General features: G+C 55.3%; 1 protein-coding gene across 4 annotated transcripts; it reads left to right on the top strand.

Moving 5' to 3' along the window:
- The first annotated feature begins 2,006 nt into the window (after nt 1–2,006).
- Nucleotides 2,007–14,142, top strand: Pdyn (prodynorphin). Of its 4 annotated transcripts, none has more exons than XM_048811204.1 (4): nt 2,007–2,522; nt 3,838–3,896; nt 11,396–11,540; nt 13,251–14,142. In XM_048811204.1, exons 3-4 carry the CDS (start codon nt 11,412–11,414, stop codon nt 13,857–13,859), a joined length of 738 nt encoding a protein of 245 aa, XP_048667161.1. In that variant the 5' UTR covers nt 2,007–2,522; nt 3,838–3,896; nt 11,396–11,411; the 3' UTR covers nt 13,860–14,142. The 4 variants fall into 4 exon arrangements, with proteins under 4 accessions (XP_048667161.1, XP_015361524.1, XP_048667162.1 ...); XM_048811203.1 differs by having other exon boundaries at nt 2,011–2,522; nt 11,393–11,540; XM_015506038.2 differs by lacking the exon at nt 3,838–3,896.
- Nucleotides 14,143–14,148: the final 6 nt, after the last annotated feature.

The following is a 14,148-nucleotide window of genomic DNA, read 5'->3' as shown; positions in this document are numbered from 1 at the left end:
ACTTAGGAGGCTGGAGAGCGGCTGCCGGGAGGACTGGGCCTTGGGGACACGCAGCAGCTCCCCAGGGTGACAATGAATAGACTCCACGGAGTCCTCAGGCTGCCAGCCAGGAAGCCACCTGAGATGAGGCCAAGGATCCTGGGGAGCCATCAGCCGCTAGGGCTGGGGAGAGGGGCTTCCGTCCAGGGCACCTGCCTGTCGGAGCCCACGCGCCCAGGTGGGGAGGGAAAGCCAGGCGTGGGGCAGAGGAGGCCTCTTTGGAAGTGGGGAGATGGTCTCAAGGGTAGAGGGGATGGTGCTGCGGCTGTGACTCCTCCCTCCCTGAACTTGAGCTGCCCTATCTGCCTGAGGACATCGTGGTGTCCACACCACGGGTTGCTTTTGGTGAGGACATAACGAAATGGCTGGCAAGGCCTGAGATGTATTAGGAGCTCAGAGAACGGCCCCTTCTGTCCTTCTTCTATGAAGAGCATAATGACCCAGGACAGGGAGAGGGTGACACCCTGGGGAAGCTGTGCATGGTGGCACTGGAATGAATAAGCAATCACAGGGACACTGGCGACGGAGCTCTCACCCAGGGTCAGCCGCGACGAGTGCTATTGCCTGTCCTCGTTTTACTCTTCAAGAGCCCAACCAGCTGGAGGCTTTGTCCCCATTTTACAGATGAACAAACCGAGGCTGAAGTCACTAACCTGGCTCAGGCGGCATCACTTGCAAGAGACAGAACTGGAAACCAAACCCACTTTTTAAAGTGGAGAAATGGACTCCCAGAGAAGGACACTCCTGGGCCCCAGGTCTCAGACTGAGCAGATTCTAACCTTCCTGCCCAGGGACAGGTAGAGAAGGAAGCAGGACTTGGGGGCTTGGGTGTTTGTTTTTGAACCAGGGATTGAACCCAGGGGTGCTTAACAACTGAGCCATATCCCCAGAGGTTTTTGTTTTGTTTTGTTTTGTTTTGTTTGAGACAGGATCTTGCTAAGTTGCTTAGAGACTTGCTAAGCTACTGAGGCTGGCCTTGAACCTGCCATCCTCCTGCCTCAGCCTCCACTGGGCTTACAGACATGCACGCCCAGCTGGGGCCTGGTTATCAATGCTCACTTGGGGACTGACTTGCTGTGTGTTCTTGGGCAAGTTTCTCAGCTCTCAAGTCTGCTTCTCAAGTCTTTCTTCTTCTGCATGATGGGAAGGCCGTTGCCTATCTGGCCAGGTCATGAAGATGGAACTCAGCAACTTTAGCTCACTGCTGGGTGCAGCATAGGTGCCCACAGACTGGGCAGCCCCGCCAGCCTCCCCCCCCAGACCACTCATCTGCCGTTGACTTGAGAAGAGGAACAAGTTTCCTTCCAAACTCCGAGTCCCTCTGTGTTCTGGAAGGTATCTGTAGCCACGCAGAGTACAGCCTTCAAGCTGCTGCTGGCCCGGGCAGAGGGGACACAGGTGGGTGTACCCACCGCTCCCCACCCGGAGCGCGTGCAAAGGCACATCGCAGCCACATTTTGAGGGGGATTCGCGGGACGCCTTTTGCATCTCTGCCAGAGAAAGCTCAACCCCAGCTTCTGGCTTCGGGAAAGACAGCTTCTGCCAGGAGTAGTGTGCCTGGCCCGGGCTTGGGCATGTACCGGAGTCAACTGGCACTTTCAGGCAACATGCGCACACGAAAACATTCCAGCACACGCATGCCACAGCCGGCGAGGCGCTGCCACGGCGCTGACACAGGGCGACACACGTGTCTGCCGGCTTCCTCTGCTGTTCCCATCCCCTCCCTCTTCATTATCAGGAGGCTCTCGGCTTCTGCACCCCAGTTAGTCCCTCCACCCTGTGTTTGCATCCCTCTCTGTTTCCACCTGTGCCTGTGTGTCCCCATCCCATCCCCTGGGTCTTGGTCTCTCTCTATCTCCCCAGCTTTGTCTGCCAGGCTCCCAGGTCTCTCTCTCTGTTTCCAGTTCTATTTTGCGGTTTCTCTGTCTCTCCATCTGTCTCTGTACCCGCCTGGCTGTGGGTCTCTGCTTGGCTCTCTCCCTCTCTTTCCCGGTCTGTCTTTTCTCTAACTCTTTCTGTCTCTGTCTTCCCCTACCTCGGTCTCTTTTTTTTCCTGTGACACTCTCCTGGAAACGCTTCCAACGCTGAAGTGGCCGGATTTCAAGTGACAAACAGCACTACACCCAGAATCCACCCCCACCCCCCAACACGGCTGCTTCCTCCTCCACATCTCGGAAAGAGAAGCTATTGTGTCGGCCGGGAGTTGAGTGGAAGGGCCTGGGGGCCTGAGCTCTTGACTGCTCTGAGCTACTTCCCCATTGGCTCCCAGCAGCCTGTGCTCAGCGAGGACTGAGCGACAGGGGGAGGCTCTAGTCCATAAAAGGGGGGACGAGGCACCAGACTGCCACTCGAAGGGGCTCACAGCTGCCTCCTTGGCACCTCTGAGGTGGAGTCAGGGCAGCCCCTGAGTCTGGGACCAGCCACCTGCCACCACCACACAACCTGCTGCCCCAGAAGCCGCCCAGGAACAAAGCAGCACACAGGTGAGTTCCGGAAGCAGTGCTGGAATTCCTGCTCTTGGTTTTATTTGGGTACCTCTGGTCCTCTGCATCCGGAGAGGGTAGGGGCTTGGGCTGGGGGTTGCGGATTTGGGTCTGATTGTCTGGAAAGGGAGTTACAGTTTTGAGGCCAGTTTACTAAAGCCAGATTGGAGAGGGGCTGGCTGCACTTTGGTATCTCCCTCTCCCTGAACAGTCCTGCTTGACACAGGTAGCTGTCTCCCCAGAGGGGTCCTTGGTTTCAGTTACGGGGGTCTTCTTCTGCTTGCCTTCTGCCACACAGAGTTTCCCACGCCAATTTCCGGGGTGCGGGGAAAACGGGTTGCCCCTCGCTGGAGGACAAGAGAGGTTTCGCTAATCAGGGTGATTTTAAAGGTCAGCGATCCTCGCTGGACTTAGAGAACAAGGGCTTGGGACATTAATAAGATTCAGGGCGCTGGCATTTACCATGTATCATGTACATCAGTGTTACCACCAAGTTCAGCCCTTGCCTTCTTTTCTGATGGCTTTTAATTGCTGATAAGGTGCTGATGTGAGCAGCCTCCTTTGATGTAATTTTACACGGAATGAAGTTTGGGGTTGTTTTGTTGGAGGGAGTTGTGGGGTGGGGAACGATGACAAGATGCCCGGAAACCCAGGCTGAGCAGGATTTTTCATGTCTATTTTACTTTGAAAGGACTTGTTGCTTTCATGTAAATTACAGCCGGAGACAGCTGAGTTAGGCAGGGGTGGTAGCTCCAAATCAAAGCCACTTGCTCTCTGGTGAAGATGCCCACATTCAAAGGAAGTCCTATAGAATCTGGAAGTTGGACTCTGGCAAATAGCGGTGAGCTTCAGGAAAGAAAAATTAAAAAAAACAAAAAAAGAAAGAAAGAAAGAAAGGAAACAAAGCCAGTTGATAACTTCAAGGTTGCATAGACAATTCTGCAAGCTCTTACTTTTCCCTGAGTGTCTTTTTCTGAGAATCTCCCAAGCTTTACAAATACGCCTTAATTAAGCCTCCAAGCTTCCCCGGGGGAAACAAGCTCTTTAGGTTATTGGATCTCATTTCAGTTCCCCTCCCACAGACTGAAAGTCCTTGTTACCATCTTTCTGGTAAAACATACCAGGCTTGTCTTTCTGATTTGACAGGCATTGCTGTGGAGATCATTGCAAAGCCTCTCCCCACGTCAATGCTCCTGTGCTCCCGGGGGCCTCGCCTCCACGCGCCCCCACCCCTCTGCGGTGCACCCTCCTCCTCCTTCCCCTCACCTTCGCCCCCCAGGCCCACCCCACCTTGCCTTTTGTTCTATTTTCCCAGGTCATTCACCTCCCGGCTTTGAGATCTGCGTGGGGAGCTCCTGCAGCAGCCCCAGCCGGGTGAGTGGCGCTGCCCGGGGGAGGTTCGCATTTACCCACACGATTCTGAGCCCACGGCTTTGCCCCGCTGGCGCTGGGTGTGACGGGGGCAGGCACATCCCTGGTCTCCACTGTCTCCACTGGCAGCTGGGAGTGGGATGTCTTGGTGGTTCCTGAGGCCGTGTGGTGGGACCCAGTCCGTTTTGACAGGTTGACAGGGGAACGGGCAGGGGAATGGTTCTGGGCTGTTTGAGGAATTGGTCATCAGTTTCTTGAAACTCCTGAGAGCCAGGGATTTCCCATAATAGAGCATCTAAATGACAACACCTGAGACAGTGCTGGGTTCAAGCTCCAGATCCCACCCCTCATTGGCTGCGTGACTTTGGGACAGTAGCTATCCTTCTCTGAGTCTTAACTTCCTCACCTAGACAATGAGGATAATAATACTATTCACTCCCTGAGGTTATTGTGAGGCTCCAATAACTAGGAGACTGGAATACACCCAGCATTCAGTAGATACTCAATAAATGCTGCCAAGTCCGTTTGAGTCTTTAGTTTTAAAATGGCAGGGTTGGACCTCCCCCTCCATCTTTCATGATCTCCTCCACCTTCCCCCTCCATCCTGCTCTGGATGGAAACCGGATCGAACACCTGTATTTTTTTTCTGTCCACCTCAACAGAGGACCTCATTTCTCCATCCACAGCATCTGGGCCACCAGGTCTCCTCCCGATCGATCCTCCCCGCCCGCCCCATGCCCTCCTCCCTGGGTTATTCTTATACAATCGCTGTATTTATTAGTCCCCATCCATCATTCTGCGAAGGATCAATAGCCGCTGGTTTGATGTCAGCGCCGTCCTGAGAGAGCGTGGTCCCCAGGCCGCCCCCCTCAGCGTTCTCATTGCAGCCTAGAAGAGGGGGGTTAATCTCAGAGGGTCTCTGTGAGGCAGAGCCGGCCAGTGAGCATCGGCCCGGGGCAGCCAGGTGGACCCAGGTCAGCCCCTCGAGATGGGGTCCTCTGATGCTGGACCTCCAGTCTCCGCTGAGGCTCTCCACAGGAGAGACAAAGCCTCGGGGCCTGGCGCCGGGGCTCCTCCCTCAGTCCACCAGTGCACTCTGCGGACCAGAGCGGTTGACCACAAGCTGCAGGGACTGTTTGTCCATGCAGTGGCTTGAACTGTCCTCGCCCCCTGTCTTATTCCTGGGCGATTCAATTTAGTTCGATGGGTGTTTACTGAGCAGTTATTATGTGGCTGGGTCTCTGGCCTCTTTGGGGAAAGGACTGGGGGGAGTTATGGACATCTGTGGCTCCCACGGCAGGCCAGCCTCCTGATTCAAAGCCAGCTTCCTCCCCGCTCTCTCCCTGTCCCTCGTTCTGTCACCTCCCTCCTCCCCGTCCATGCAGCCTCCCCCCTCTTTCTGTCATCTGCATTTGCTGTCCTGGTCGGCTGCCCCTCTGTCTGCTCTTCTAGGCGTCTTTAGACTTGGCTGTGTGAGTCCCATGGATGTCACTCTTTTGGCCCCTCTCTCTGTGTCTGTCTCTATTCTCCGCCTCCCTCCGTCTCTCCTCATCTCCCTGGTGGCCCTCCTTTGCCCTTCTCCCCAGCACTTAATGGCACAAAGGACAAAAGGGTGAGGATTCCACAGAGATCCTGCCATTGGAAAAGCACCCTTTACCCTGCAGCTGGTGATCACACCCTGACCACAGCGTCAGGGCCACCGTTATCTTTGGCTTCTGCACAGCAAATGTGTCTGACCCTTGAGGTGAGACCCTTGTCCTGCGTCCTGTGGTTTGAGGGTTGCTGCACGAGGCGGTGGTTTTGCTTTCTGTGCAGAACCTGGGCCCCGTCCCTGCTAGTCGGTCATCCATCGGGTCAATGACCCGAACGCCTAATAAGGACACAGTTTCTCTGTCTCGGGTCCATCTTTGCCTGCCCCCTGGAGACCCACAAAGATGCACTTTCTATTTTATGTTGAAGTAAAATCTCCTGAAATGGTTTCATCTTGAGGAATGTGAGAGCTTGGCAGGTATCAGGAAGACCTTCGTGTGGACCTGAGCCTCTGTGACTTCTTGGGGTGCTTCTGCCTCATTCTGCTGTTCCCTGGTTTCTGGGCCTTGGCTGAATCCTTTCCCTTCTCTGAGCCTCTCTTTTCCTAGAAAATGGGGCTAATTGCACCCCATCCACTGGAGGCAAAAATAAAATAATTGAGATCAAATGTATAGCAAAGGGCTTGGCCCGATAAGGAGGGTGCCCTGGACCAGTTCCATCCCTGCCACTCGGTGCTCTGCGACCTTGGAGGGACTGCGTCAGGACCTGCACTGGCCCCTAGACCTTGAGCTATAATATTAGTCCCTGACCTCTGGGGTCCATCTGGCATGCAGGGGGCCTGGGACATGGCAGTGGCCCAGTCATGCTGGCCCGCAGGGTGGCTGTCCCTGGGGGACCACTGAGACACTGCCAGCTCCTCTGGGGAGTTGCAGCCAGTGTGGGAGTGCTCTGTCCCAGTGCTCTGTCTCCACTTCCCTCCTGACTCATGATGTGACCTTAAACAAGTGACTTCATTTCTACCTTTTCCCATTTCCTCTTCTATCAAATAGGGATAATCATATGCGATAAAGTGCTCAGAGAGATAATTGCGACGTTAAATCAAGCCATTATTATTCCGTGCTGGCTTTTTTAATAAAAATACTCGCTGCTCCTCTGAGCCCATGGCTGACGCCCGTGTAGAAATATCACCGAGGAGGGGAGAGGCCAGAAGACCCGTCCTCTTTCAAGGAACTTCAGGCCCTTTAAAGGCTGCTGTCTCAGGGGACACTGAGGAGAGCTGATACCCCCCACCCCCATTTGCAGATGCGAAGACTGGGGTTTGTCACAGAGAGGGCACTGGGTCTCTCTGACCCCACAGCCTATGTCCTTCTCTCCTAAGGAAAAGGAAAGTCCTCAGGCGAGCGGCCCAGGTCCTCTCTGTTCTGGCCGGGACAGCAGCAGGAGTGACAGAAAGGGCTGTGAACTCATGGTGGGGGAGATGCAGTGCGCTGACTTCCCGGCAGGAGCTGCCCAGGGTCTGCCCACACTAACGAGGCATAGGGCAGGGCTTATTATTGGGTAATAAGTGCAAATGCCGGGGGGGCCAAGCAAATGACCCCAAAGACCATCAGAACCATAACGCGGTGATCAGCTTAAGGCAGGCAGGGTCACACACTTTATCTGTCCAGGAACAGGGAGTACATATTTCTGGCTTTCTGGGCCATGTGATCCTTGCTTTAACAATCAGTCCTGCTCTCAGCCTGAGAACAGCCCTGGAAACAGACGTCCTCACAAGGCTGGGCAGTGGGTGAGGACAGGCCCACAGGATGCGTCCATCCACAGAGGCTGGTGGGATTACGGAGGTGGCCAAGTCCTCAGTGTCCTTTGCTTCTTGTTAGGGGAGAGTCCCTTCGCTCCCATCAGCTCGTGTTTCCCTATTGGACTGTTGCTGAGTGGTGAGGTGGTGGCCGAGGACACGCTTCAGGAACGGCCCAGAGCCCAGGATTTTTCTTTGTGAGCCCCCCGGTCCACCCACCTGCAAGAGGGGCCCCTCCTTTCTTGGTGGGCTGAGCATGGCCTCCGCCAGTTCCCTGACACTTGCCGAGTGGGTTCACTTTCCACTTTTCCACTTCTCCCCCTGAAGAAGGATGAAGTTCGTCCCCAATCAGAGATGACAAGAAGCAGGGCTGTCTGTGACCTCTGACCTCCAAGCTCCATCCCTCAGCAGAACCCCATTAGAGAGGTGGAAATGCTCTCCCCAGGGCCCAGCTGACACTGCTCACCATTTATTTATGCTACAAAGGAAAGGAAACAAGATCGCTAAGAAAAATCTCCAGGCCACCAGGTCACACTGGTTGAGCCACTTTGGACCTGGGGGAGCTGTGGAAAGCCTGTGGAATGGGAATAAAATCTCCCACCTCCGAGGTTCCTGGGAGTTGGTGGCAGTAGCAGGACTGACGTCCCAGGGGCCCACGACTATTAGTTCATCCAGGTACTGATTCGGTTCCTACCGCCCGCCAGGGCTTTATGTTCTCTCTTTTCTGTGCTCCTCTCTCCCCTTCCCTTACAGCCCAAGTAAGACCAGGCCAAAGCTGTACTTTACTATTGAAGCACCGACTGTGTGCCACGCGCATGCTTGGTGCTTCATAACAGTCTCACATTTCATTCCTGCACAATCATCTGGGGCCTTATTATCGGCCCATTTCATAGCAGAGAAAATGGAGACCCGGCGACGATAAGTGGTTTTCCCAAAGCAGTGGTGAGTGGTGGGCTGGGGTCTGAGCCCCCATCACTAACCTCACTTGGGGACCCTACTGTGGGTCGGGAGGAAGTGGAGGCCTCTTCCCCTCCCCCTCCCCACTCTGCTTCTCCAAGTTGCTGGAGTTGGCTGTTTGGGGCTTGCAACTGTCTCTCAGGTGCTCAGCAGGGACAGCGGTGACCAGGTAGCACGTGTCTCTTGCCATAGGGGACCACAAGCCCAATGTCTCCAGGGAGTTTGATTTTCAAAGAGGCTTTGGAAATTGAAATTTTTGATTTTAATACAAAATTCTTGCAGGTTTTAAAATGGCACCTGTGTACTCAGTGACCGGGCACAGTGCCCCTGTTCTCACTGCAGCCCTGGACGAGGTGCAGGGACACCACTCGTTCACTCACTCATGCCTGGACCAAACGTCCTTGGTCTTACCGCACTTAGAACAGCTGCAGATGGACCTTGGCCGTGGGGGCAGCGCTACCCAGCCTCTGCCCACCCCTCCACTTTTCCAACCTCCATCTCCCCCACTCTGCCCTTCCTCTACCCTGGTCTCCTTGCCATCCTCCCCCCCCCCCACACACACACACACTCAACCTCAGGGACTTTGCACTTACAAAGTGCCCCCAGGCAGTGAACTTGAAAGCTCAGAGGTAATGATGGGACAGGGCCAGCACAGGTGGCTGTGGGATCTCAGAGGAGGGGCCTAATCCAGGTGGGAAGCAGAGTGGAGCCTGAATCTGAAGGGGGAGTAGGACTTAGCCAGGTGGTCAGTGGGGTGGGTGGGGTGAGAGAAGCTTCCAGGGAGAAGAAATCAGGGGTGTTGCAAAGGTTTGGGGGAGCAGCGCAGCGGCATTGGTGGCATGGGTCGGGAATTGGTCATTGGGTCAAGAGCTCATGCCAGTCTGTGAGGGTGCTGTGTACCTGCTGGGAGGCCCTGGATAGATGAAACAACCTCTCTGGGCCTCCACTTCCTCATCTGGAAAATGGGGAGAACGCTAGTCCAGTTATGGCTCATCACGAGGACCCCTTCCCTAGATCCATGCAGGACCGAGCTTGGGCCCAGCACACAGTGAGCACCTCGAAAATGTTGCCTCTGGATCAGGGGAGCCCTTGAGTGCCCTGTGAAGTGTGTCTAAGAGGACAAGATTGGAGGCTGCTTCAGAAGGGAGGCTTGGAGGCTGCGTGGGGTGGACCGAGGGGCCTGGGCAGTACCCGCTGGCCCAGAAGGAGAGCTCCGGAGCCGGACTGCCTGGGTGCATCTCTCGCCTGGAGCCCCTCCTAGCTCTGGAGTCTTGGCAGGCTCCGGTTCCTCACCTGTCGGGTGGGTGTGACCTAGTGCTCACGCCATGAGTCTGTGTGTGTAGGACCTAACCCCTGAGGTCGCTCAGAGCCACCTGTCTCAGTTCCTCAGCTTTTCATCACGGTGACAAAACACTTGAGAAAACAGAGAGGAGGGGAAATTTATTTTGGCTCCTGGGTTCCGAGGTTTCAGCCCAGGGTCAGCGGGCGCCATGGTTTCTGGGCCTTTGTGGATGTGGGCCTTGGTGTGGTGGAAGGGCGCGGGGGAACAGCTGTGTGGCTCAGAGAAGCAGAGAGAGAGAGAGACAAGATTCCCACGAGATTGACATGGGACTGCCTATGTCAGCAGCCACGCACAGCGGGAAGCCACCAGCCAGGGCGTCAAGGGTGGCCGGGGCTCTGTGTCACACCAGTCGTGGCTGCCATCCGGGAAAGTGTGAGCCACCTGTTTGTGTCTCCATATAAATGTTGCAGCTCGCTCACCCGGAACCCTAATCCGCTCAGCTGCTGATAGAGAAGCCCGGGGACAGGAGGCAGACGCAGGTGGGCACAAGTCCACTTCCCCGAGTCTCCCACTCTGGGTGTCCCCGTTCCAGGAGCAGATGGGACCCACCCTGAACCCCTGTGTGATCTTGGGAGATCCTTCCAGTCTCTCCAGGACCACTTCTCAGCTGGTGATGGGCTGATTTCAATACACAGGTCAGGGGTCCTGTGCGGGCAGCCAGCCCTGGGCCTCACGAGGGACACACTCTCAATGAGTGAAAGTTGCTCTAGGCCTGGCGACACTAAGTGGGCTGGCCTTGCACCCCAGCTTCACCCCAGCAGGCGGGACGTGGGGGTGGATCCGTGCATCACAAGTGCCTGTCTCACAGTGAGGAGTGGGATGAGGTGATGGAGTGAGGGCCCAGGGTGGCAGGGCTCAGTAAATGGAGCTACAGGCTACAGCATGGGGTTCTGGGGCTCAGGAGATGGGATCTTTGCACCCCCAAAACACCTGAGCACTCAGGACAGAATTGCACTGAGTGCCCATTTGAATGGCTTTGAGTCTTCACTTTGGATTATAAAAAGAGTTGGCTGAAAGGGTGGTTTTTAGCAGCTATTGGTGAAGCATCACTTCGTCGGGGGAGTATTTATTGAAGGCCTCTTATGTGCTGGCCAGGGTTTTCAGGTGCTAGGATATAGCACAGAAGAAGCTGGGTACAATCTGTGTCCCTTGAGGTGCACATTCTACAGGGGGAGCGTGCCCGAGCCTAACAAAGCACCACACCAAGTGAACAAATATCAAATAAATAGGGAAGGCCGTGAGTGTAACGGAATCAAAGCAGATGACAGAGGAGGAGACGGAGGAAGCTGACACAGGGATCAGCAAATGCCTCTCTGGCCATGCCACATTGAACTCATTCAACACGCAAAAGAGGGAATCTTATGAAAATCTGAGGTCAGAGTACTGCAGACAGAGAAGAAGAAAGTGCAAAGGCCCTGAGGCAGGAGCAAGCTTGGCCTGTTTGAGGAACGCAGAGCAAGTATGACAGAGAAGACAAGACACGGTCACTGCCTTTATGTAACCAGACTCTGAAGGCTCACACAGCTAATTATCAAGCAGTACATTGCTTTGATGGAAGAGATGCAAATGATTGGGAGAATAGGAAAGATGAGCATCTCATTTAGCCTGGGAAAGCTGCCCAGAAGAGGTGATGTCTAGTCTAGGATCTAAGTGACAGGTAACAGAAGAGGAGAGGAAGGGTTTTCTGGCAGAAGGCAGAGGGAACAGCTTGTGCCTTTGTGGGACGGAGCCTGAAATGTCATCAAGGGAATTACAGTTGGCGCTCAGAGCTGAAGTGTTAGCATACAGCAGGCACTCAGCACTTGTCAATTGCTTGCATTGATCACCTGGAACCAGGTGATTGGATTTCACCACCCTCGCTTTCTTCCTTCCCAGCAGGAAGAGGCACAAGAGAATGGGGTGGCCAGAGCTGGTGATGGCCACGTGCCTCCTCGCTCTCCCCTCTGCCGCGGCAGACTGCCTGTCCCGCTGCGCCTGGTGTGCCGTGAAGACCCAGGATGGACCCAAACCCATCAACCCCCTGGTAGGTTTCCGGCCAGCTTCCTGATGCCCAGGCCCTTCTGAGTGTGGAGCCCAGGGAGGGGAGGTCCCAGGCCTGGGCAGCTGTGCCCTCGCAGTACTCATAACCTTGTGCATGGCTTGTCCTGTCCCTGGACAAGGCAAGGCACCAGGGGCTGCTGTGTCCAGCTCCCATCCACACCCCAGACCTCACTGCCATGGGCTCCCTCTGGCCCAGACAGAGATTCAGGTTCCCAGGGAGCTGCATGCCTGGCAACAGGGAGGGTGTCTGTCAATCATGAAGCACTGACTTTGCAGTCAGCAGATCTACATTCCCTTTTCAGGGCTGCTCCCTCCCCAGCCCCAGGCTGATGGACACCTCTAAATCCAGTCACTCTCATGAAAAGAGCTGTCTCCCCGACCTCTAACAGCTGGGATCTGTGTGACAGGCTCTAAACTTTGCTTCCTCTTCTGGGTCTCGGCATCTCTCAGCCAGGCTTGTAGCCTTTACTCTGCAGACTCTCCCCAGTGCCTCACCCACGATGGCAGGTGGCCTGGGGGAGATGTGCCCAGGGTGTCCCTTTCTGGCTCTCTGACTATGGAAACCCCTCTTGGAGCCTCAATTTCCTTTTCTGCCAAAGGGGGGCAATTCTGTGAGCCCAGACAGTCTCAGGTGGTGAAGCATGAGGACTTGTGGCATTAGACCACCAGGGGCAGCATCAACCACTGCGGTCATCCTCATAGTCACCCCCCCCCATGAAGCAGATACTGTGTCCCCCCAACTCCACCCTTGATGAAGCCTCTGAGACCCCTCACACGTGCTCTTTACAGCATGCTGCCTTGCTCCGTGCCTGTCAAGTGTTCTCAGCATCCTTCACACCCTGAGAGTGTTAGGAGAACCATCTTCTCCCTCTGGAGGAGCACGCAGAGCTCTATGGGAAGATCGATTTCGATCAATTTGAGTCCAATTTTGGCATTGCCACCTGTAGGCACGTGTCCTTGGGAAAGCTGTTTCAACTCTCCAAGTCTGTTTTCTCTTCTTTCACACGGACACAAAAGGCACCTACCTTTATGCATCATTGGGAGCATTAAAATGGGTGGCCAAGTGCTTAGCCAAAGCCACTCATTTTTATTTTTTCAGATATTGGAAAAGGGGCTCCAGGGTGGGGCAGAGCATGTGTTTTTTTTTGTGTGTGTGTGTGTGTGGGGGGGGTGTGTGTGGCGCATCAGGGATTGAACTCTGGTGTGCTTAACCACAGAGCCACATCCCCAGCCCTTTTTTGTATTTTATTTGGAGACAGGGTCTCACTGAATTGCTTAGTGCCTCGTTAAGTTGCTGAGGCTGGCTTTGAACTGTGGTCCTCCTGCCTCAGCCCGCCCCTACCCGCTGGGATTACAGGTGTGTGTGCCACCTTTCCCTGCTCCCCATCCCTTTTTTATATTTCATGTAGAGATAGGGCCTCCCTATGTTCAGAGCATGTGTTTTGATAATTTGTTAGGGCCGGGCACAGTGCTGCACGCCTGTATTCCCAGCGACTCAGGAGGCTGAAGCAGGAGGATTGCAATTTCAAGGCTGGCCTCGGAAATTTAGTGAGATCCTGTGTCAAAATAAAGAATAAAAAGGGCTGGGAATGTAGCTCAGTGGTTCTGTCCCCAGTACCAGTATATTAAAATAAAATAATTGAGAGTTGGATGAGGGTGACCTTACCACTGTGGTCTCCGGGGTCTTTTGCAGGTTTGCTCTCTGGAATGCCAGGACGCCCTGCTGCCCTCCGAGGAGTGGGAGAGATGTCAGGGCTTCCTGTCTTTTCTCAACCCGTCCACCCTTGGGCTTGCTGGCCAGGACGATCTGGAGAGCCAGGCAGCCTTGGAAGGAGCCTACAGCGAGCTGGCCAAGCTCCTGGGGCCCTTCCTGAAGGAGGCGGAGAGAAGCCAACTTCTCCCTGGCACCCTGACAAAGGAGAAGCTCAGGGGTTTCCCCGGTGGGTTTGGGGACGGAGGGGAAGCCGAGCTGCCCGGGGGTGCCCAGCTGAACAACGGCGCCCTGGAGGCTGCTGCGCTGGACTTGGATGAGGAGGATGCCAAGGTCAAGCGCTATGGGGGCTTTCTACGCAAATACCCCAAGAGGAGCTCAGAGGTGGCCGGGGAGGGGGACGGCGACGGGGAAAGGGCGGGCCACGAGGACTTGTACAAACGCTACGGGGGCTTCTTGCGGCGCATCCGTCCCAAGCTCAAGTGGGATAACCAGAAGCGTTATGGCGGTTTCCTCCGGCGCCAGTTCAAGGTGGTGACTCGGTCCCAGGAAGACCCCTATGCCTACTCCGCAGAGCTCTCCGATGCGTAAGCCCCTCCCTGTGCAGTTGAGTCGGGAGCTTCCCCCGCCACCTTCCCACCCCGAGCGCAAGCGCTCCTCCCGGCGCACCCGCCCTCGTGCTCAGCTCAGCACTGGCTACAAAGTATCCAAGCGCAGCCTTTCTCCCTTCGGCTGGGGACTGTGGGAGTTGACTGGGGTCAGTGACTAGAAAAAATGGAGATCCCCCTTCCAACAGTGCTTGGCTCAGACCCCTCGACCTTTACAACCACCAGCAGCTTTTGATATTCCTCCACCCCGATCTTATGACCCCCCCCCCCCC

Source organism: Marmota marmota, unplaced genomic scaffold (assembly GCF_001458135.2).
Source record: "Marmota marmota marmota unplaced genomic scaffold, marMar, whole genome shotgun sequence".
Lineage (NCBI taxonomy): Eukaryota > Metazoa > Chordata > Mammalia > Rodentia > Sciuridae > Marmota > Marmota marmota.
This window is presented reverse-complemented; position numbering and strand designations above follow the sequence as displayed.

Coding starts and splice junctions, on each gene's coding strand:
- Pdyn (XM_015506038.2), top strand. CDS start 11,412: ATGGGGTGGCCAGAGCTGGTGATGGCCACGTGCCTCCTCGCTCTCCCC. Junction 11,541..13,250: donor CCAAACCCATCAACCCCCTG/GTAGGTTTCCGG, acceptor GGTCTTTTGCAG/GTTTGCTCTCTGGAATGCCA.